The sequence below is a fragment of the Acanthopagrus latus genome, chromosome 12 (assembly GCF_904848185.1).
Source record: "Acanthopagrus latus isolate v.2019 chromosome 12, fAcaLat1.1, whole genome shotgun sequence".
In the NCBI taxonomy this organism is placed as follows: Eukaryota; Metazoa; Chordata; class Actinopteri; order Spariformes; family Sparidae; genus Acanthopagrus; species Acanthopagrus latus.
Window position 1 is genome coordinate 12,007,934 of NC_051050.1, and position 24,216 is coordinate 12,032,149.

General features: G+C 41.2%; 1 protein-coding gene across 1 annotated transcript; it reads right to left on the bottom strand.

The window, feature by feature from the left end:
* Window positions 1–515: 515 nt before the first annotated feature.
* Window positions 516–24,133, bottom strand: npdc1a (neural proliferation, differentiation and control, 1a). Its single transcript, XM_037117922.1, has 9 exons — window positions 23,488–24,133; window positions 10,880–11,029; window positions 3,985–4,095; window positions 3,505–3,738; window positions 2,644–2,710; window positions 2,278–2,368; window positions 2,057–2,148; window positions 1,813–1,912; window positions 516–1,709 (listed from the first exon to the last, which is right to left on the bottom strand). Exons 1-9 carry the CDS (start codon window positions 23,594–23,596, stop codon window positions 1,638–1,640), a joined length of 1,026 nt encoding a protein of 341 aa, XP_036973817.1. The 5' UTR covers window positions 23,597–24,133; the 3' UTR covers window positions 516–1,637.
* Window positions 24,134–24,216: the final 83 nt, after the last annotated feature.

Here is a 24,216-nt window from a genome sequence, read left to right on the forward strand (position 1 = left end):
CGTCTTATAATCTCTCTATAGTGTTTAGTTAAAGGAGCATTTGTAATGTACCATCTTCCCCCTCAGGAATCAATAAAGTGTTTCAGATTCTGATTGCACTGTTTCATTGTTGCTTAATCTTAAGTAACAGATCTGAGTACTTCTTCAACCACAGTTCTGATTCAGGAAACTTAATACGTATTCAGACATATGTTAATACCCTTATTTTGTCAAAAAAAAAATTTGCCCAATTATGCAACTCCCAGAAAAATCAGGTTGGTGTTCATATATATTTTTAATATATAAATGTGTATGTTTGGATCTGTTCGTTTCACATCCACATTGCAGATGGCAGCGCTAATTCATCAAATGGAAAAATAGAAAAATAATAATGATTTTGCCCCAAAATGCATCTAGTGTGCTACTGATGAGCTTATTGTACTTATCACAAATTAAAGCTCACAGTACCCTTCTATCTCTTTTCTCTCTTTTACAGTTTTTACAATGAATTTTAGGAAATAATGAGAACAAAGTCATTTTCACATGTGGTAAAAAGTTTTAATTCCAATCATTGGTCTGCATGTACAAATATCTATAAAAAGTGAACACTTTCACTCTTCGTATGTACATTTTGCAGCACACAGTTAGCTTGGGACAGAAGAGGACGGAGAGGAAAGAGGGACGAAACCAGATATTGATATTTACCACCTACACATCCATCAGTATAATCCGTCTCCCAAAAAAAAAAAAGTCATTCAAGTGCTCAGAAGTCACTTATCTTGTACATTCCCTCCTCCAGCAACAGGATGCACACAGACAGGAGGCAGAAGAACTCATCAAAGCATTGCCATGATTCAAACACGGTACAGTCAAACCATGCAAACAGACATCATCAAGTACTTCATTTTCATATATATATTTATATATATTCATTTTTTATATATTATAATCTTAAAATCCTCATGTGCAGCTTATATGGCAAAAAAATAAAAACAGCAACACCGTCGGTAACATCATCAATGCTAAACCTTTTGTGTTGTGTTGGGGAGTTTTTACAGAGTGTTCACAGAGGTCTGATTTGAAGCATTTGCTGGGTATCTGTTAGGAATGTGGTTTAGCCACTACATTAGCTATGCATAACAAAACAAAACAAGGGAGGGCACCTATTTGTCAGTCCATGTATGTGTGTGTGTGTCTGTTTGTCAGTGTTGTACAAATGTCAGCTATTGTATCACATTCTTTGGAAATAGCTGCAGAAAAACATGGGAAAATAACAAAGGTGGAGGAGAACGTCTTAAATTAGAGTTTGACATTTAAACAGGTAGAAACAATTAAAGGGACTTGATCGAGGAGGACTAAAAGACAGGAGTGCTCCAAAACAATGACAATGACAGAAATAAATTAATAAAGAACCCAACACACATTTGTAGTATTAAAAATCATTCTAGGGGCAGATATCGTAAAGGGCCAACAGGAAAACAATCATTTTTATCACCTCTCCCTCTGCTAGGATCCTCCATTTCTATGCATGCAGTTTGAGATTAAGTGGTTTCTTCAAGAGAAGTGGTTTGTAAGTGTGTGTGTGTGTGTGTGTGTGTGTGTGTGTGTGTGTGTGTGCTTGTGTATGCTTGTGTGTGTGTGTGTAAAGTGTTCAGCATTCACTTGTGATTCCCCTGATAATGCAAAGTCGAGTCATCAAACAGAGGGTTTTTCACTTCCATCTCTCCAGTCTGTCAAAGAGGGAAAAAAAAAATTTCTCAGTCACAAAACATCAGAATGATTAGTTTTTTTGTGTGGGTGTGTTTGTGCGTGCGTGTGTGTGTGTTTACTCACCGGTGCAAGTCCCGGGCACTCATACACAGTGAAGTCTCCTCCCACTTCTTCCTCATCTGATGTGACCTCGTTGTCATGGGCTTTCTGCTCAGGTTTATGACTGCGGAAAGGGGAAAAAAACACACACACACATGAGTTCAGGCAAAGAGGCAACACGGTTAGAGGATGTGGTTTACCATTTAAGACTTACATGAAGACAGGAAGAGTGGAAAAAGAGAGGGAGTGACAGAGGGGGCGTACTTACTTTCCTATCGAGAGCATCTGCTGTTTCTGGTGCTGGTAGTGGTACATTTGGGCGCTTTGCGCAAGGGTCTTATCTCCCACCTGAGGACGAAGCTTTAGAAGAAAGTGCGGATGGCATATTAGATAAACAGTGCATTCGGTCGTCCCTCTTGTGGTTACTGCAGAAGAAGAAGTGAGAAATGGAAACAAAGCGAGCTCTAACAATAGCAGTTAGCTGCTTACTGAGGGACCAGTGGCTGATGCAGCGGGCACGCCTGCCCCTCCAGAGGCCGGGTAGTCCACCTTCTGAGCTAGACGCGACTCTTTCTGCAACCTGTCGGGGGGAATCATGAGAAAAGTCCTGAGTCTCCTGCAATACTGAGGGGCTTCACCCCGAGCTCAGAGGTGATGGAATGTGGACAGCAAATGGAGGCACAGTGTGATTTTAAAGGTCAAACAAGTTCAATTAGTATGCAATTAAAACTGACTAAGATTGGTTTTTGTCACATATTTTGGTTTAGAAATTTCCATTTAATACTGTTCTTTATTTGACCACATTTAGCTTTCTCTCGCATTACCTAATGTTTGGATGTATGTGTTCAGACTTACTTGACGTAACAGACAGTAGCCAGGATCACCGACACAGTGCCAACCACCACGCATAGTGAGATCAAAACTGCAAGTCAATGCAAAAGAAGAAGAGGAAAATAAAGGGAGAACAGAGCAGAGTGTATTCTGCTGAGACATTTCGTCTGGGTGCAGGTAAAGATATCATATCATGACAATACCTAAAATCTAAGATGATATATAGTCTCACATCACGAAAAACATCAAAATTGATATATTGCCCAACCACCGATATGCTTAATATAATCATATCTTAGCTAATTTGCTCTTCATGAATTTTATAGCTATCTGGGGTAATATCATCTCCATCATAAAAGCAATGAACACAGTGGGATAAAAATAATTAACTGTCCTCTATGGACAAAGAAAGAAAAAAAAGGTTAAAATCTTGCCTGCACACGTCCAGGCAGCAGACAAAAACTGAACAATTTACCAGTAAATTTTCACATTTATATCTCTGTGGGGATACCTCTGGACATGCATTGTGGGTAATGTCAGTACAAGGTTTTTGAAAAGTGGCTCATGGGTCTAAAATTGTACTCCTACATACATGTTATGTCCTTATGTACAGTTTAAAAACAAATGATCAAAATCGATACAGAGGAACCGGAGATATCACAGTTATTGTGTGCCTACATTTCCCACAATGCAACTTAGTCACTGAGTAACATCAATGGAGGTAATTAATCAGATTACATGCAGCTTCCTCTGAAGTAATAGCACTCCACAAGACCTTTAAATTCACTTTAATGTGCAAAACCCTTTATTCAAAACTGCTCTTATCCACATCTGCACTCCTACTGCTGCTTTGCTACTGTGTCAAGGACCTCGGATCATACTTACTGACAATAAGGTTGTCGTTTCGGGGTGTCGGCACAGCTATAGGACCAGCTCGGCCCCCGACTCCAGTGGCCCGGGGTTGGGGGGTCGGTGTTTCAGGGAGGGCAGAAAGTGCAGGGCGGGGGGCTGTAGTGGTGGTATTCAGGGTCTCGTCTGACTGACGACCCTGGCTTTTCTGTTTCTGCTTGGGGGCATCTGTCCTGCTTTTCTTAACATCTGTTCGGGAGCTGACGACAGCTGGAGACAGTGAGGAAGACACGAACCGAAAAAAGAGTCGTAATCAGTATCTGATGGAGATGACTGTCAATTAGATGACATGTAGGGAGAAAAATAATCTTATATCAATTGAAAGAAATCACTCTCTATACTAAAAGAGCAATTCTCATTCTTTAACTAAATCACCCATCTCTAAACTCAAAACAGGCAGTTTTTGTTACTGATATTGTTCTATTTCTTTCTCATGAGTGCTGGCAGGACTCTTACCAAGCTGTAATTGCTTTTTCGGTGCTTCAATCTCTGTCAGTTCCTGTTTCTCGATGATCGAGTGAAGATAATCGATCTCTTCATCCAGGAGTGGGTAGACGGTCACTTTGCCTGAAGGACACGCAAGATTCACAGTTTCACTGATCAGCTGCGATATGGATTCAACTGGCTATAATAAGTATGAAGTAAAAGAGGAAGGAGAAAATGCAGCAACATCTAGATTTCATAAAATATTCTATCAGGCTTTACATTCACTCATAAATAACATTCAGATCGGTTGGTAGCCACAGTAACTGCACATGCATCACAGGCAGTTATCAAAGCAAATCAGCAATGGCTAAGGTTGACATGTAAACAAATATTTAGTTATATAATAATTCAATTATGTGAATGTTCAAACAGTGGAGTAACTGTTTTTCTTCTGTGCAATGGTTCTTTTCATTAATTAATTGATTGATCATTTGGTCTTTAAAATATATGATTAAACATTCAGTTGTCAAGTATTACAAAACTCAATTAAGCTCTAACAGTATACTGAATATCTTTGGGTTGTGGACAAAACAAGACATTTGATGACGTTAGCATCTGGAAAAATTGTTTTAGGACTATTCGATGATGAAAATAATTGTAAGTTAGCCCCAAATTTTTCAATATCATTAATTTCAAATAAGCAGCAATTCCTCACAACCTGAAGAAATGACTTCATGATTATCAACAGTTGCAGAGTCCCCTTCTGCCAGTCCACTAATTGATCAACGTTAGTTTCCTTAGCTGTCCCTACTTGTGTCCCACACACTTGAGGTTGGGCGTTTCTAGTTCTGTAAAACATAACTATGAAGCTTGTCCACTTTCATAACTTTAAGGATGTGTAACTTTTGTGTGAATGAAAGGAAGCGAAAGAGCAGATGCACATGCAGATGGTTTAAGCACGTACACATGCCTGTCCCCGACCCCTACATGTGTTTTTCAGGGTCCTGCCTCGGAACTGATGGACAGGGAGTGTGTCCATGTGTGCTGTTTGTTTGTGGACTGATAAAAAAAGGAGACAATACTAAACTCTTGTTAACAGCCCTCACGGCCAGACAGTGATCCACATTCCTGCAGTACGGTCGGGGTCTCCTGGGCGACAGGGCCCATAGTGTGTGTGTGGTCGGGGGAGGAAGCACCGCAGGGGGCCAGGAGCAATCAGCCAAACCTTGGCTTCACTGGGCTTCAGTTGCTTCATTTACAATAGAATCCATAGCTCGCTGCTAATGGAGGTGATCAAAGTGCTATTTCCCTCTATAAAGTTCGCCTGCAATATATCAAATATCATTTATAGGCATTTGCGCTCAAAGCTACAGAGGTGGCAAAGTCAAGAGGGAAGAAGTTGGGAATAAAAAAAGTGCAGAAAAGGTGAAAGGTCTTTGATAAAAAGCTAATTCAGCAGATCATGATATAATCGAGTCAGTATCCTGGGCCAATGCATGTATATTGTTTTCCATGTAAAAAGAATAAATGATCGGTGCCAGTAAATCAATCTAAACAAATCCCTAACACATCATTTTATCCACCCACATCACATTAATGATCACAGTGTCACTCTCACTCCAGAAGGCTTGCCATCTGGCGAAGCTAATGTGTATGATATGACATGCCAGCACTTTCACCGCCTGCTTTGTTTTTTTCTTACCCCCCTCCACTAATGGCCATTTAGTGCACTCCGTAGCAGGTGTCTGTGGAGGCGGGATGCACCATCTGTACTTTGCAGGTGGCTGAGAGCTCCAACAGTGCCGTGTGCTCACCAGGAGCATGCACTAAAACAGGTTTGAGTTTTAGAGGAGACTGAAAAAAAGAAATTAACTGTGGTTTCTCTAAAGTGTGGATTGATTAAAAAAAAAAAAAAAATCAGCAGGGAAATAAATAAAAACAGCTAAGCAGTTTTTATTCACAGGGAATCCTCAGGAACCCACTGAGCCCAAAGCTGCTAATTCACCTTAACAAAAAAAAGCATCAACTGTGTGTATGTGTGTGGTTTGTCACACACAGACTAAGCACACACACCTCTCCTTGTGTAGGAGAGTTTTGTCACCGGCTTGATAATGACCCATAACCTCTTGAGAAGCACCCAGGGGGCAGTTGGGTACAACAAACAAACACTAAACAGCTCAGCTCCCTCAATTTCCTTCCTCCCCAAACCACATGCGCGCACGCACACACACATGCACACACACGCACGCACGCACGCACCTCCTTCCTGTGCCCCCCCTTGTATAAAGATTTTAAATCCTGCACAGATCTTGTCACTTTTTTGTTTGTTTGTTGAAATGGTAAACTTATATGATATAATATATGATGTACATTATATCCAAACACTTTCTTTCAAATTAATTGTATTGTCTGTTGATCTTAACAACAACGATACATTTTTGAAATATAAACATTCACCTCAAGTAACCAGAGCAAAAAATGATGACTGCACACATGACAACTTGCAGATAATAGTAACAACATAAAGATTTTCAGACAAATTGATCAGTTCTTATATGATTTATATTAGTAATTTCAGCACATCAACAAAGTAATTTCTTGATTTCGAACAATCGAACTTCTAAACATGGTTGGATGTCTTCATTAAGTGTAAAAGATAATGTAGCACTCTGCCTCCCCCTCCCTTTGAACTGGTCCTCAGTTCTTTCCACAGATGACTGATCTGTGCTCAATGTGTCCTGCTGCCCTCTAGTGGGACATTTGATACATCAGGTGTGCAGACAGAGAACAGAGACAGAGACAGACAGACTGACTCCAGGGCATTTTATTATTCTCTGAAACTCTGGCCGACCTGACAGTCAGGTCGACTAGCTGCTCAGCTTGTTTCAGATCTTTCTCATTCACATGTTCTTTCCACAGAGTGTGGAGGTCAGCATGGAAACGGACCAAAAAAGGCTATTTGACTGATTAGTTGTAAACAGTTGACCTGGGAACGATGGGATTAACACCATCAACCCTAAATCTGTAGGTTAACAAATGTAGCTTTTACATACAACAGCAGTGATGTCAGACAGTGATGCCATTTGTTTAAACTGGTTAAACGCAGTGCCCCTGGTTAGCAGTTCTCTCTGTCTCTGATGTCTATTTCATTGTGAGTATACTCAAACTTTTGCGTGTTGAGTTTCTTTGCTCTGCATCAGTTTATTGATGTAACATCACGTTAGTAAAGTAAACTGCTGTAGGGTGTTTGGTCTAACCAGCAGCTGACTGTACGCGCACCCAAAAAGGGGAACAAATTGTCCACTTTAGTTCTATGTGTTGCGGGTCTGATATAGAAAGGAGGACAAAGACACTTAGCTACATGGAGCCAGCCTTGCCTTTGACACATACACAAATGAATTGCATAGAAAGAATACATACCATTAGCAGTCTGTTTTCTGCGCCTTCTGAACAAAGGACATGGCTTCAAGGCATACTGTATGTTTACCAATGGCAGTGCACGCCTTCATGTCAAACACTAGCAGGTCCCACTTCCAATAAAAAGTCCATCCTGCCTCACCTGTTCACTTACTGCGCACTTTCATCCTCTCTGACTTCAGTGTGTGAAATATTTGACATTTCAGACTCCATGGAGAGTGAGCGAAATAACCTTGAATTCAGGCAGTTTTCAGGCAACTGAACTACATGAACAGACCAACCTGTACAAGGCCACCAAGGCACAATGATGTATTACGGGGAAGAGCTGATAAACCGGAGATCATTTTGAGTGCAAGATATGAAAGAGTGTGATTTAGAGGAGAGGAAGTCAGATAGAGGAACACTGGTTTTTATTGCAGTAATTGTGGTGTTGCTGCAGCGACTTGAACGGGCAGGTGATCCCACATTTAGTGAGCGTGAGAGCAATGACATTACAGAGAAGACTGAGCTGAGTACAACTACGGTCATACAATTTCTTTGATAAAGGATTTAATCGGGGAAAAAGAGATCATGAATTTCTATCCTCATGAGGAAATGACAAGAACGGCTGCAGTATCCTGGACCAATTGCACTGTTCCCCCGGACACAGTTGCTTGCCTCTCTCTCCTCCAGACATTCAAATATGCATTTTTTTCTGACACACACAGCATCTAATTCTCTCAAAACATGTAACTTGAAAGTGCTTAATGTTATTATTTTGATTTTTCTACAAAATGGTAGAAAAGCAAAATTCCAGAGTGTCAGCTTGGTTATAATAAGGAGAAAGCAAAAAAAAAAGAAAAAAAAAAAATTGGGTGCATTTTCCGATGCAAATGTTGCTTGCTGACTGAACAACGGTTTGTTTTGGACCTACAATTTATATTGTTTGTGCAAGCGAATCATGAGGCAGAACTTCTGTTGTAAAAACATCATATTGTCCTGTAAAGTGACAATGAGAATCAATGCAGTGGTGTAATTTGCAGCCACCGATGCTGCCAGACTACCCTGGCCGCACCTCTTCAATGAGTTTTCAGTATTAAGAGATGTGCGCTGCCCCTGACAAACCAAATAAACCAAATTTTCATATATTTAGGAGCGCATGTGAGCATGTGAGTGTGATAACGAGAGTGGGTCGGCCCACCAATGCGGATCATCGAGTTCTTTGGACTCTCTGGGGTTTATGTAACCTCTTTAGGGAGCTTATCTGAGGCCTGTGATGTGCTGGATTCACAACACCACACACAACAGCATCCCGCATTTTAAAATGACAGTCTTCACATGGGAAAATGCAGTCACACGCAGACACAAATACAATCCAACAAACTCATCATCTTACAAGTGTGCTGCAAGAAGAGATCCTCTCCTCTCCTGCACAATGTGACCTCTCTCTGCAAATCGCCCTCATCTCCATCTCCTGTTTACTTCTCCCTCTGACGTTGCCACCAATAATTTGAGCCAAGTTTGTGCAGTATCCTGCCGCAGACCCATCTAAATTATTAATCCTGCCGAGAACTCACACGTGCCCACCAACAGACATGAAAACATGCAGTTACACACACTCTCTCTCTAATTTCTACAGCGCTACCTTGAAATATGGTGTGCATGGCAGCAGTGTGATGCCACACCGTGGAAATGAGAAAAATAAGATTCATTTTGTCACGGCTTGGCTCTTTCATCGAATGACATTAGATTCAGTGATGGCGGTGAAGGGCGAGAGAGAAAGTAGAGATAGAGAAAGAGAGGGAGAGATGCATGTCATCTAAGTGATTAAAGCCGCCGGCGCGGGGCGGTGCATGTGATGCATGTGATGCAAGTGTGTGTTGCAGACGCAGCAGGGGCAGGGGCGGATTAAAACCACAGAGGATCAGACTGCACCACAGTTGTCAGAGATATGGACGGGAGCAGGGGGGGGGGCAAAACAAAGATGTAGAGAGAAGAGAACCAGACAGGAAAAGATTGAATTGGAGGTGATTCATGAGCTTGTGAGAGTAAGACTGAATAAAGAGATCAAACTGAGACTGACAGGGGAGAAGAGGGAGAGCAAAGAATCAATAGGCAACTGAGAGAAAGAGGTGGAGTGGAAGAGAGGTGTGGGCAGCAGGACACAGAGATCAACTGGAAAGAAAAGAGGCAGTGGAAAAGAATGAATGCTGAGTGAAGCTCTTAAGCAGAACAGTGAAAAAACAACAGTGAGTCAGTACATTTACGTGCACTCAAATAATTCAATTATAACTGGAGTGAGGCATTTGTTGTAGCTGTCATTTCAAACTTAAGCAAGTCATGTAACTGGAACTGAGGTTGTAATTAGAATAAGAATAACCTCTGTCTTCAATTTTACTCTCATAAGGCTCATTCTTTTCTGTGTTCTCATCCGGCAAAACATATTCTCTTGATTAGTCAATTCATGGCTTTGTATATAAAAAATGGTGACGAATACCCCATTTTCATAACCAACAATCCAAAAATATTTAAGACAAAGAAAAGCAACAAATCCTCATAAGCTGGAACCAAAGAATGTGGAACACTTTTGGTTGAAAACTACCTACGATTAAACTTTTATTCAAACTTGCTATCTTATTACTAAGTCTGATGTGCTGTGTTTAAAAAAAATAAATGAGAACGTCAATAAACCAAGCCCACCAAACCAAACCAAACCAGAGGTGCTCTATAAATGCACCGATGTGAAAGATAATTTGAAGAGAAAGAAAGAAGTAAATTCTCATTTTTTAAATGTTGGCCTGCACAGTATTAGACAGCCTGCCAGTGAATACTCACTCTTGTGTAATGTTGCCTTACATTACCCTAACATGTTACTTGCATTCATATGAACGAGTGCAGTGGCCGTTTAAAACATGCTGTTCAACACAGATGATCTGCTAATTTCAAGGGTTTACAGATCCAGTCTTAAGCCTCCTGAACTGCTGAAAGACTCATCGGGGCAAGCGACGGCGCTGCCAAGCAACTGTAAACATTCAAATCCAAGAGGCTAATGTCAGCTAGCATACTGCTGTTGGCAGAAACAGAAACAATCTTGCCTCCAGTTCTTGCGGAAGGATAGAACACGTGACTCAACTAACCATCCAGACTAGCTTCGCCAACTGCTTTTGTTTTTTTCTCAAGACAGCTCGTCACCACAGCAAGTTGCTGCACTGCGCTAATCTCCATTTTGTGTTTGTGAAAATGCGTCCATCTGAAGTCCCATGAAGGCAGAGCGCTGAAGTTATGCCCCCGCTGCTTATTACATCTATCAATACTGAAAAATGTTGCTTGCCTAAATTGCACCATCTGGTGAATGGCTCTCTACAAATTCAAAGATTATACAGGCTGAGAATCCTTGCTTTAGTTAGATGCAATGAATTAAGTAGTCGGTCAGCTTGAGAATAAGGCTAAAAGTTTCCTCTTTAACCCCCATTACTTCTGTGTCAGTTCACTGAGATTGTGAGTGTGTGAATTTTTAATCATTTCATACCACGCTGATGGTGTTTCTTCTTCGCCACGCAGCGTCCTTCCTCGTTCTCCTCCAATGAGGAGAGGCAGGGGCCACAGTGGGAGGAGCCTGGCCTGCAGAAGAGGCGCCCCTCATTGGCACAGTCTATATGGCGAGGGCACTTGCCGCGTGCTGGGTGAAATAAAGAGAAGGACAACAACAGTTTCATGAGTGTGTGAGGCACAAATGCAGCATCTAAAGGAAAGAAGTACTATAAAAATGCTCTCAATAAAGGATGTGTCAACCTCAAAACCACAGCCACAAATTAGTGGATGTGTCAGCACTTCAGCTCCTTTCAGAGGGGAAACATCTGCTCTCAGAGTGTCTGCTGATGTCAGAATTACATCAGAGTCACAAGGGTTTTTGAAAATTGCTTTAAGTGTTTGCTCTAACCTCATCATGGCCCCCAAATGGGTGAGGTCCGCCAGACAGGACAGGCAGAAAAGTACACTTTGACAAATTTTCTACATTTCACAATGTGGTGAGCCCCACCCGTTAGGCAATCCACATCAAGGTTACACCAAAGTAAAGAGCATTCCACAGGCGCTCACTACAGATCTGCCCGCAATCAGGTTAGATAATCACTTGACCTGAATACTGACAGTTTGACAGAAAAATGGAGCCCAATCACAGCATTTAGATATGCGCACAAACACACCCACGCGGCTTGAGGTACACAAAGGAGAAAGAACTGGGTCACAGAACCACAGCAGGTGTGTTGGGTAGCGGAGGGCAGGTGGAGCGCTGGGACGCCGTCAGAGCGGATAATGAGCCCAGCCAAGCTGCACAGCTAATGGTGAACAGCGCGGTGGGTGTTGATCCAGGCACAACAGACAGTAGGTGATATAAGGTGGGGAGAGAGAGGATGAACCCAGTACTTTAAATGGATAATGGGTCTCAGAGGTCAAGGTTGCTCTCGTCTACAGATAAATGTTGAAAGAAAAGAAAACAATTTGAGCTTGGGGGCTCACACGTCATGCACCCTCTTTTCTTTTTCTGTTTCGAGAGGGAGTGCCGTCATTCCTCCTTGGATGATGATTTTCAACTGCTACATAGGAGAATTACACAAGACAGGGGATTGCTGAGGGGGAAATCTCAATGACCTCCATGGCAACAAGGCCTATAATATCAGTGAAAATGTGTTTTTGAAAGAGCAGTCAGGGAGTGTTACAGAAATGAAGAGGAGCACAGCTGTGCCTTTTGTACACATACGAAGGTAGATACGTATGGTAAGTGTGTCATTATCCACCCGTCCATTGATACACTTTATTCCCTTTTTGCAATTGTGATTAAATATTCTGAGAGACTGCTAATTCAGCTTACATTTGTTAGAGATTTTAATGCAGAAATATTATATCTTTAAGTTATTTAACTAAATGCACAATCCCTTCTCTTCTTGTCTCTTTTTCACTTGTAAACCATAAAGAAAAGATATTACACATACACACCCCTGCAAATACACACACAAACACACATTCTCTCAAGTCTATCATCATCTGGGAAGTGGACACACTTGGCCACATCTTCTTGTGTCGCTGACTGGTCGGCCTCAGGGGGTGAGCGGCAGAGTGACGCAGGTGTAAACGGAGAGGCTTTTGTTTTCCTCTCTGTTTGTGTCAGAGATACAGAAAGAGACGGGGGTGGGTGATGAGAGATCACGAGCGTTTCTAATTTTTGTGACACATGTACCTAAGGTTGTTTTTTTTTTTTTTTAGCTTTATGAATCACGCTGCCACGAAACTCATCTGAGCGTGTTTGCTCATTAGTTGTTAAGTCACGCTCTGTCTTTCTTTTTCCTACAGCCAGGCAACAACTCTGTCACCTCTGTGTTTTAATTGCTGCCTCGGCTGCATCCATCCTGTGGCCGAATCATCTCTTTGAATGTAACGTGCGGCTCGGGCCCCCTCATTCCCGATTCAGATCACTCTCTTTCTTATTTTCTCTCCTCCTCCCACGATTGTCATGGCTTCTTTTCTTACAAGCCACATGCCTTCCTTGAATTACCCTCCAGGTATCAAGCCTTTCTGCAATCTTTAACACGTGCTCTTATTGATCTCCTTCAACCCCATGACCACATGGGAAGAAAGAAATAGTCATGAGTAGTTTGTGCCACCACATTGAGTGACAAAATCATTCTGGGGCACATGTCTGTGCACATGTACATCCCATAAGACTGGGCAAAAACACAGATTCACTCACATTCAAAATATGACTAAATCAGTGTTTAATTCAGCTATGAGCTACTGTAGTCTCTCTTTAGCCCTCTACTGCTGCTACCTGGTGGCTTTAATTCTTACTCCCAAACACAGGCATTGCAGACTAAGGACAGGAGGATATAAGGTTTTATCACATGACAGGATAAAAGCATCCAGGATAAGTTCACCTCAATGACTATGAATTATCAAAATAATAGTGAATATCCTTAGTTTCTTTTTACTCGTTTGAGAATTCATCTACAAGAGTGACCTGAAAATGTTTCACAACATCCTAATTGATTTGCTTTTTAATAGTGAAATGTTTTTAATGGACTTCCTGCTGTCTCTTATTGTGGAAGACTCTGGGGTAGGCCAGTCTCACACATTTGGAAAAAATAAAGATGCCTTTGCTGTGATTAGTTTAATGCTGTCCAGTTTAAGTAAGCAATGACATTGGTAAATTGTCTCAGTTGCTGCTTTCAAGTGAGCGAAGGCTCAAAACACAGCACCCTGCTGGTATAATATGAAACATGCAGAGGCATAATTTCTCCTGCCCTTTCAAATTATTCCAGAGCCCCATTTTTTTCCCATGTCTCTTTGATCCGTTTACAGACTGAGGATCAAGGGCTGTTTGCACCCAGATCCCGTGCAGATGACTGCACTCACGACACAGATCAAACAACCCATTCACATCACAAAATCCTTGACCTTTCTACAGTGTGAGGATCAGCTTATTTAGAAGATTTGTCAGATGTACCTAGGTGTAATCAGAAGTGCATGTTACCTCTAAATTAAAATATATTTGCTAGCAATGTGCTATGGCGGCAATGTCGGTCAGTATGTTGGTTTGTCAGCTCACCTCTTGGCTCCAAAGTGAAGCTTTTTCAGAGGCTGACATGGGACTTTGGACATGGCGTTCATGGTAACGATGAAGCCTGATGACTCTGGTGATCTCCTGACATTCCGTAAATGTTGACATGCAAAAAAAAAAACTAAACTAAGTTGGTGAAAGTGGTAGACATTACACCTGCTAAACCTGCATGCAAGCCTTGTCATTGTGAGCATGTTCGCATGCTAAAGTTAACACGTAATTGGCCATAATTACCGCTGTGCAGCACAGCCTCAAACCTCGAGAGCTTGGACTGATCCTGTTAATGTTTCATAATAATATTCATTAGATTACAAGTACAGTGATTCAAGGCTGGCTCTTTGTCAGGGTCAGTCCTTTTGACAGAGATCTTTTCGTGTAAGCAGGAATTAGTCATGTATTACATTAATTCACTGCATTATTAAGTGCTTCGATATTCACAAGAAACGTTTCAACAAATGAGACGATCAAATCTGAGGCCTTTAGTCCACGTCGCTCATGTGTGCTATCATATAAATGTAAGATACAGTGGAACTGTTTGTCGTACAGGTAAGTCACATCTATGCCTATCAGTGTCACAAAGAACCTACTGAGACATTAGTGCGATAATGTAATAATCCACTGCAAGAGACTCAGTGGCTGAATCATTTGTCTGGACCCTACGTGTCATCGAGCACAAAGAAGCAACTCCTGCCGCTGAATGAATCACTAGTGCCTAAGACAAAAAGTGAAGTGGCATTTAATCTCACTTATGAAAGTGACAAAGCAACATGTTCTGTGTTTAAAAGTCTGCTCGTCTCATTATAACGGAGCCGGAATCTCAGCACCTCTGGTCGCCACTTCATCATTATTCATCACGTGGGAAGTTAATATGGTGGAACCTATTGCTAGTCACACGAATGCAGATAATTATTCTCCTCACACACAAGCACCCACACACACACAGCCCGGCAAAAAAGAGACTATACGTGTGCTTCGTTATGTGTGCGGCAGGCGGACAGTGAGAAAAAGAGGGTGAGAAAAAGAAAAGTGTGAAAATCAAGGGGAGTGTTGCGGTCAAATACGTCAAAAATGGCGTACAGTTACACAAAGACTGTTATGTTATAACGACATAATATGCTTTCTGTGAACCAGTGTGAACATTTTCAACTATCAGTATAAGAAAATAAAAATAAATGAAGCTAATTACACATTTCTTTGGCTCTGATGCGGCATCCTTTTTTTGTCAGTAGTCTTCCTTCTGTGGTCTAACTCAATGTCTTTCCCACAACACTGATTGTCCAAATAATCAGTATCACTATCGAAAGATGTCATTATCGGTCGATCTCTACTCTTCAAGCACTTATCAGGCTCAACTCCCTCAAATTCAAGGACCAGAAAAGGCATACTTGGAAACACAGATCAAAATATATTTCTGTAACAAAAGAAGGAGAACTAACAGGCTTTACAGAAGCTCACAGAAAACAATTAAAAAATAATATCCAAAAGACTTCAATGTCTGTGTTTCTCACCTTCACTCACTTAGATCTATATATGTCTATTCCCTGATTTATTTCCCCTAAGATTCACAAAATTACAAGGATTTCAACCACATGTGTGAACTCTAAGATAAGTAGATTTAATTGTTATGACAAAGTCACAAAGGTGAACCATTAAAGATTCTCGTCCTGAAAATCATTATAACAAAGCAGCTACGTTCTAGTTACCTGCCTCACGAAGGAGTCACGGAAGCGAATGTCAAGTCACCATAGGAGGTGGCCTTGCACCAACATGCTTCCCACACAGTGCTGTCTCTAATTAGAGAGCTCAATCAAGGAGACAGAGGGAGATGAATATCAAACAAGGGACGGACAGGGAGACAGAGACAGAAGAAAACCACTCCCACACATGTTCCTGCAGCACATCGGGTCGTTTGGTGCCAAGGAAGACACTGGAAGTGTGAAAAAACATTATGTAACTCAGGGACTCAAAAGTAGTCCTTGGAGCGGGTGAAAAGTGACTTTCCTAACCATCTGCTGCTGCTGTTGCCAGGCTGTGTGCTCAGCAGCAGCTCTGCCAGGAAGAACTGAAAGGCAAACAGAGGCATTCTCACACAGCCCGCTGAACACCTCCACTCACAGACGCTCACACACACGCACACTCGCATGCAAAAACACACCGACGTGCCGCTGCTAACTTGTGCTCCTTCAAGCTGTTCTACAGAAACAGTACAACAAATGTCAGCCTGATCTGTGTCGTGTGTGTATGTCATGTGTGTATGTCGTGTGTGTATGCGACGGAGAAATTTAGAAAGGAAGTAGGAAATGGGTAGGCCTGGAGGGCCATAGCATTGTGTGTGTTTCCTGACTGCCCGATAGCAGACAGGAAGTAAGCCAAACACTCCAAATCAAGTGGAAACATTAGTTCTGCTTGGTGCTCGTCACTTGATATGTAACCACACGATTTCTTTCCACATGGATTAAGTGTGTGAGTGTGTTTGGCTTTTTGTGTTACCATGCTGCTGCTACGTTCCTGTTTATCCACCATGCCCTGCTCTCAAAAGACAAAAGCAAACAAATGCAGAGCAGCCTGTTTTCTAGTGCCTTGTTTTCATCAACTTGGACATTTTTGTATACAGTGATTGAGCAGTTGAGAATGTGGTGGAGCGGTGTGGTGAATTGTGTCTGTTATTAAGTCATCTATTTTAATAATTGATGAGCCAAAAACTGGGAATTTAATATCACACCAAAAGCATTTTAAGATTGACCACCATTACAGAAAGCAGACCTGAGGAACATGAAGAGGCAGACAGATGTAAATAAAATAAATGAAACGATATAAAACAATTGAGTAGTTGATTAATCAATAAAAAAACTACTGAATGAATCTGCTTATCTTTTTTGATAATTGATCAATCAGCTCTCTCTTTTTTTTCTTAATTATCGGATCTCTTCTCAGCTTAGTGATGTGAATAATTTTTGATCACTTACTCCTTTATCACAAAAGATTAAATATCTTCAGTTGTGGACAAAACATCTTGGGCTGTGGGAAACACTGACTGACATTTTACTGATTGAACAACTAACCGTTTAATCGAGAATATAATCAACAGAAAAATCGATAATGAAACTGTTTTTCAGCAGTTGCAGTTACGTTGTGTGATCATAACATAAGCATGTCTGACAGAGTGAAGAAAGAAACCTGAGGAGACAGAAAGAAAACATCCTATGTTTGCTTAGCTATACTTCAACAGAGAACTGCATATTCTAACAGAAAATTTGCACAATTTGTACACCTTGGATGAGTTCCTTGTTCCTCGGCTCTGCCGTAAGCATTAAAAGTACTTCTTATCTGATTTTGAGCCAGGATAAACGCTGACAAATGACATAGCCAAGCATGGGTTTCAGAATCCACTGCCAATTTATTTGTGCAAAGAAGATTGCTTCGTCAGGTCAGAGTCTTTAACTACATGACGCAGAAGCTGCCACGTCAATTTAGATAGCCTCACTTCTCAGAAAAACAGTGTCAGAGAGCCCTGAGACTTAATTAGATGACTAAATGCGTGGCAACTGTCTACCTTATCAGTTTTGCGACACTAGTGTGGTGTAGGTGTTGGTTTCCCATATTCTGATGCAATGACTCCTAGGTGTAACATTTTTTTCTTTCTGTGGAAAATGGGGCATGACTTAGCACCTGTTTAGCAAACATCTGTGAGCACCCACACAGATAGACGCACCATAATGCTGAGGCAGGAAATACACCAAGTAGAGAGATAAAGGTGAAAAGGAAGTGGCTGAAAAAAAGTCAGAGATTTGGATCCTTAATGGAATGCAAGTTTGCAGAGGAGCAAGGCGGAACAAGTCTTTGTTTTTTCTGCTCCGGTGGTGCATTCACGTCATTCTGCTTTAAATCTGCCCGTCGTTTGTCTTTTCTGTTGCACTAACGTCTGTCATGTCAGACAATGATGAGTGTAACCCATTACACAGGAGATAATTACTGTGTCATTATCATTAGAGTGGAGCAGAGCGGCACAGCCTGCAGCAAACAGAACAAAGGTTAAAGGGATTTATATAATGGCAGAAAGTAGGCGGCGAATTTCTTAATTTCCTTTTTCTCGGTCACTGTGTTTGTTGGCCTCTGGCTGGTTCAGTCTGCGGTGCAAAGATTCAATTAGTTTTAGGGCTGATTCGGTTAAGGTCTCTTTCTTTAAAAGTCAACTGACCAATGTAAATCACTGGGCCACTTTGGCTCACAGTTACCTTAAAGGTCCCACATTTGACAACGTAAGATTTCCTGTATGTTCTTTATCACGACGCAGGTATAGGTTTGTTAATACGGCATAAGCACCAAAACACTCAGTCCACAGAGAAATGTACACAGCCGGTATGGGTGCTATGGGTGCCTGCTGAGTAATAGTGTTTTCTGTAACGTTAAAAACATGTTAACATTTTCTAGTAGACACCCAAAATAAAAGCATGAACCTAAAAATGATGACGAGCTGGTTATTTTACAAAGTGTGAGGTTATCGAAGGCATCGGATGTGGTATCTTAAGTAGACCGGTTTCTGAGTACGAGTGCTACGGAAGACGCGTCAGCACCAACAGTCATGCTTCAGATATTGTTGCTGCTTCTATTTAAATCACGTAACACAGACTTGTTCTGGGCTAAGGATGTGGCTACACATGAACGCTAACCTGCGCATGCAAAACCACCGGCATAGAAAGTATGTAGGCTGTTTTCTGGTGGTAAAATTTTATCATAAGATCGGGTTGATAAAATACACAACTGCTGGCTCGACGATTACAGCTATGGGCAGTACTAAAACTGGAGGAGCATGGCATGATTCATTCCAGCGAAACCGTGCTGAGTCTGGCTTCGTCTAATGTCTGTAAGTTGATTAATTGTGGGCCTCTCATTTCCTGGAGAGGTCTGGTAGCCAACAGTATGCTCTCAAATGAAGAAGAAGAAGCCAAAGAGGGAAAGATAGATAGAGAGAGAGAGAGAGAGAGAGAGAGAGAGAGAGCAGTGGTTTGAAGAAGCCACTGCAGCAGAGCCTCGGTTGACCACTTGAGCTGAGACTGCAAGGACCACAAGTGGGGCAGTTTTATGAGTCCTTCCTGGATTCTAACCACCATATAATTGGACGACAGCATTCTCCGTCTCTTGACGATAAACACTGGTCATGGCAAATCCCCTGGAAAACCACAAAAGCTAGAAAAACAGGTCAATTTGGAACCAGAGCGACCACCTCTGACCTATAAACTGCATTTTATGAATTATTTCCTAGCAGCACTGAGGTCATACACAATACCATAAGTATGAAAATAGGAGCAATTCAGTGAATTCCCATCAAAGCCATGGTATCATTATTGATAAATGATTTTTTTTCTTGAACTAAAAGGAAAATATACATGTCGTCTAACTAGAGACGCAACAATTAGTCAGTTAATCCACAGTCACTTGAAAGAAGGTAAGTGGTCAACTATTTTGATGACATTTTCTGGTACCAGATTGATAAATGTAAAGATCTGCTTCTTATCTTTGTCTGAAAACGTCACTTTGGGCTGTGGCAAATTCTGATGAGCATTTTATTTACTATTTATTGACATTTTCAGTGGACTAATCTTGAAAGTACTGGTCAGGTCAATAGATAAAGAAAATAAGCGTTAGTTATAGCCCCATGTCTAATCTATACCCTGTGTTTTCGCTGCATATACCTTCCTACGTGCTAGACGTGCCAATCTCCAGGCATATGATGATACACGTCATTACATATGAACTCATCGACTCAGAGGTCTTCATGTCCCCTGACAGTGTAAACGTGTCCTTCCTCCTGACTTTCATTGCTCTCAATCTCCACTTCAATGCACATGATTTTGCTGCAAGGTAAAGAAAAAAGGTGATTGAAAAGATAGTAGCTCTGTGTGAGTGTGACACTGAAGATATGGATCGTTAAAGCTTAATCCTGGTGGAAGAAAAGGCCGGAGGCAGTGGCTCTCTGAATAATAATCACACCAGTTCCATGTGGGTTTGGTTGAATGACAAACCTGGCATTTACACGTGGCAGCACGACAGGCTGAATACAAATATTAAGAGGTGAAGATGATGTGTCTATTGTGAAAGGCTAAAGTTTGGGTTGCAAGAACAGACAAATAAATGTCTTTTTTTTAAATGTAATCCTAATTCAATTTGCTTGACAGAGCCTGAATCATAAAACAAATTCTGCTTGTTAAAGTAATTAATTCTGCATCTTGGCCGGCAGACAAGACATATCTTACGGAATCAATTTGGTTTATGGAGATTTTGGATTTCTTCCATGACAAGAACCCGATGTTCTGTGAAAGCTCTCTGGCATATTTACACACGATGATGTGGCGCAGTTCACTGAATCAACCACCTGATTACTATGCACTTCATGCTGTTGTCACACTCCAGCAGAATCATCCTGAAACCTGACTCGCTGCAATTACTGACTGTGCTTTTTGAGATTCTGCACTGGGCTTCTTCAGTACATCGAACAATCTTTAATAAAGTGCCATTTACTTAAAGAGTGCCCGTGGAAGAGATATGACTCAGATCTACTGTGATCCCTTACACAAGAGCAAGAAAGTGTGTTATCTTCCCTCAGTCAAAAGCCCACATACACTGACACACTGCCACACATTGGTACGAACGAGCTGCGTTCAAATGTAACAGGTGTCAAAACGACACGAGCAAATCGAGCATCACAAAAGCAGAAGCCTACGACTGCTGGTGGCACCAAACATATTCTCTTGAGAACATGACTCACTGTACTGACAGCTGTGTCTGTCATTTTCTTGAACAAAATGATTCTGTGCTGACGCTGTAAAAGTTTCTCTGTGTCACCGAGTCACCTTTTTCCATTTTGTGTTTCAGCACTCAAGAGAGAGGACAAAATGACATTATGCATTTTGATTTGTGACGTGGCGAAAAGTGGAAAATTACCAGATTTTTCCTGGCGGGGGGAAAACAACAGCTGATGCTGCGTCACAACTTCTCTTCATTTTTTTTTTTTTTTTTTTTCCCTTTTCATGTCATGTACACAGTTCAATGGGCTAGAGAGAACCACGGAACGATTGCATGGATGTGTTTGTGGTTTGGTGGAAAATTACATATTATAACATAGAATTTCACACAAGTCAGGGTCTAGGCCAGGGTAGTTAATGTGTGTGTGCCCCTCAGATAATGGCTAAAGATTACATTACAAGAGTCCAGCTGTTGGTTCTCCCACAGGGTTTCTGTGTTAAAAACCGAGAAGGAGATTATCTCCCCTGCACACATTAAGCAAAAATAATCACTGTGTGCAGACCCATTACACACACACACACACTGACAGAAGAATTAAATATATTTTATCAATATCTAAAGCTGTGCTCAGGCCAAGTTCCAGTTTGACCATCTACTAAACTGAGAAAAGATCAAATCAAATCAGTTTTATTCCTATAACCCAAAATCACAATCACAATGCCTCAGTGGGCTTTACAATCTGTGGAGTAAACAACATCCTCTGTCTTTCGACCCTTGATACGAGAAAAAGAAGCATGTGTCGGGAATTTGTTGTGTTTTCATAAATGTTCTGGTTGGTTACAGCCCCCTTTTGCTCAATTTAGGACCCTTCTGACGGGTTTGGACCAACGTGACTGTAAGTTTTCTTTAACTGTTGTGTGGTTAGTTTGAAGCTATGATATATGTATTGAATATATGTGTTGTAGCCTGTATATATTTTATTGAGACTTGTATTAGGTTGGTTCATCCAATATATGCCAATATAAAAATGTTATATCATAACGAAGAAAACATGCTTGGGCTCATTTGATAGTTTATCATTTCAGTGCACTGATGCCATTTCGGGAAACTAGGTTATTTTCAAACTGTAAGATATCCTGCTTCCATTACATATCATTGCGAAAATGCTTGTATATCGGAATATTTTAGTTCCTGATATCTGTATTGGAATTACGTCTAAAAATCAATTATTGGTCATGCTGTAGTATTATATTATAAGTAATGTATCGGGGTGACATTAAAGCTCTCAATGCCGGTTCCCAGAGCTCCAGTGTCCGACTATGGTTTGGTTACACATTCACCAAAAAAATCTGTCGCGAGACTTAACATTTTCACTGGTCACACTAGTGCACCTGAAGTGTAGCAGATTATTTTTTAAACAATTAAGGTGCGACTTCTGTGTGTGCTGTGATTTAAAGAAAAAAAAACAGGAATTGGCAGCTTTGTGTTAAGAGGTTAAATTAAAGCCGCTGTTATTGCTGTCATCGTTTAAGACAAATTCCTGTTCATTTAGCAGTTAGTAATCCTCCTCCTCCTCTCTACATCACCACATGCACATGTAGCGGTAAACGACAGGCGTAGCATCAAACAGGAGGATCCTGTCTGTTCACGAGCACAAACGCCTCTTTAGCGAGATCTTTGTCTTGATAGGATTAAGTGGGCAGGGACACCAGAATAAATAAACCTAAATAACAGTGATTACTGTTGGAATATTGAGCTATTTCATACATATTTTAAAAAATGTATCACTTCTAGCAGCTCCAAAATGTTTGGATGCTGCAAAATTCAGTGCTCCAAAAGATAATAATGGCGATGATTAATTAAGATTAGGACAATGATACAGCAAGTTAGTTAGTTCGAATAAAAGCATAGACAAAATGTTAAAAACAGTTCCTTGCTTCTACAATCATTATGGCTGCCACTCAGATTAAAGGTGCACTGTGTTGTTTTTGGGGGAGAAATCTAAATCAGAAGAGAAAGAAAAGACCTTCATTGACTTATTTTTTTAATGCATAAACAACCAACTAAACAATCTTTCTCTTCGTTTTTTGTGATTGAATAAACAAATTGACTAACACAATGTCAGATCCTGCAACACTGTAGACTCTCAGTTACCTCAATGTGATGGGCATTCTTTTCATTACTCCTGAGGTATTATGTGCTGGTTAATCGACTAACCGAAGCCAAACCAAATCAGTCGGTAAATAAATCACAGCTAACACTGTTATTGCCATTTCCTCATGGCTCTCCAAATAGATCCGACCCAGTAAATTTAAGTGGTCAGTGTGTAATATTGACAAAATTTAAAAAAAAATGTGTGCACACAAGGAAATGCAGTGAGCAGCCTGAGGAGGAAGAGAATGTCTATTTTTTTTTCCCACCCTTGTCTTTTCCTTGTGTTCCTTTCTCACCCACTCAGACACCTGGGTTACTCGTTTAACCTGTCTAAAAACGTCCTTATGAACCCACACGAGCACACTACTACTATTACTACTACTACTATTACAAAAAGGTCAGTACAAAGTGAATACAGCGATGTACTCGGTGGATTTAAAGATTGTTTTCAGATTCAAACCCTTGTTGTTTGTCACGAGCTCACGAGTTAATAGATGCCCCACTACACTGAAGAGACAGACCGTCCCGGGATGTTTGAAAAAATCCGAATTTGGTTGGCGTGGAGCTGGATTCTTTTTTTTTTTTTTTTACAATGTGCAACGTGTTTAATTGTTTGTGAATTTTACCTGGAAGGCCGGAGCTGGCAGAGACGACACAGAGCAGGACCGGGGCGAGCAGCAGCAGCGAGGCCCGGTGCTGGCGTCCGTTCGGTGGGCTGGAGAGCGGCGGCAGCATCCTTGGGGTCTTTCCTCGGGGACGGAGAACCGCAGACGGGGACGGAGGTTGTTGTCATTCCACCATCACTTGTTCTTTATGTTTGGTATTTTTTTCTGTTTTTGTTTTTTGTTTTTTTCTACGCGAGAGAGCTTCAGCGCAAAGCACACGGAGCGGTAAGCCGAACGGGTCGCACCGGGGCGCAGCCTGTCCACACACTGCGTACTGTAATCCGTGGCAGGGCTAAAGATAGCGGAGCGTCAGGAGAGAGGAGGAGGAGGAGGCGTGTGTGCTCCTGTACTGTTCGTGTTTAAAATGCTGCCTTCACGGTCTCCTCCTACCTCGTAAAACACACACTTCTTCTCTATATTCATGATTATGGCTAATCTGGCAATCTACTATCATGACGCTATCACAAGTAGCCATGTTGATTTTATGTTATTGACTGTAAAAAAATATTAAAGCGCATTTGATTTCCTTTCTGATTCCTCCCAAAAGAAAAACTGATAGTTTTACGGAAAATTACACACACACAAAAAAATCAATGATAATACTCAACCACATCGTCATCAACATCTTCTTAATTGGATGGATTTTTCTCAGTTGCCATGGTGATGGCTCCGTGGTCATCCTCGCGTCAC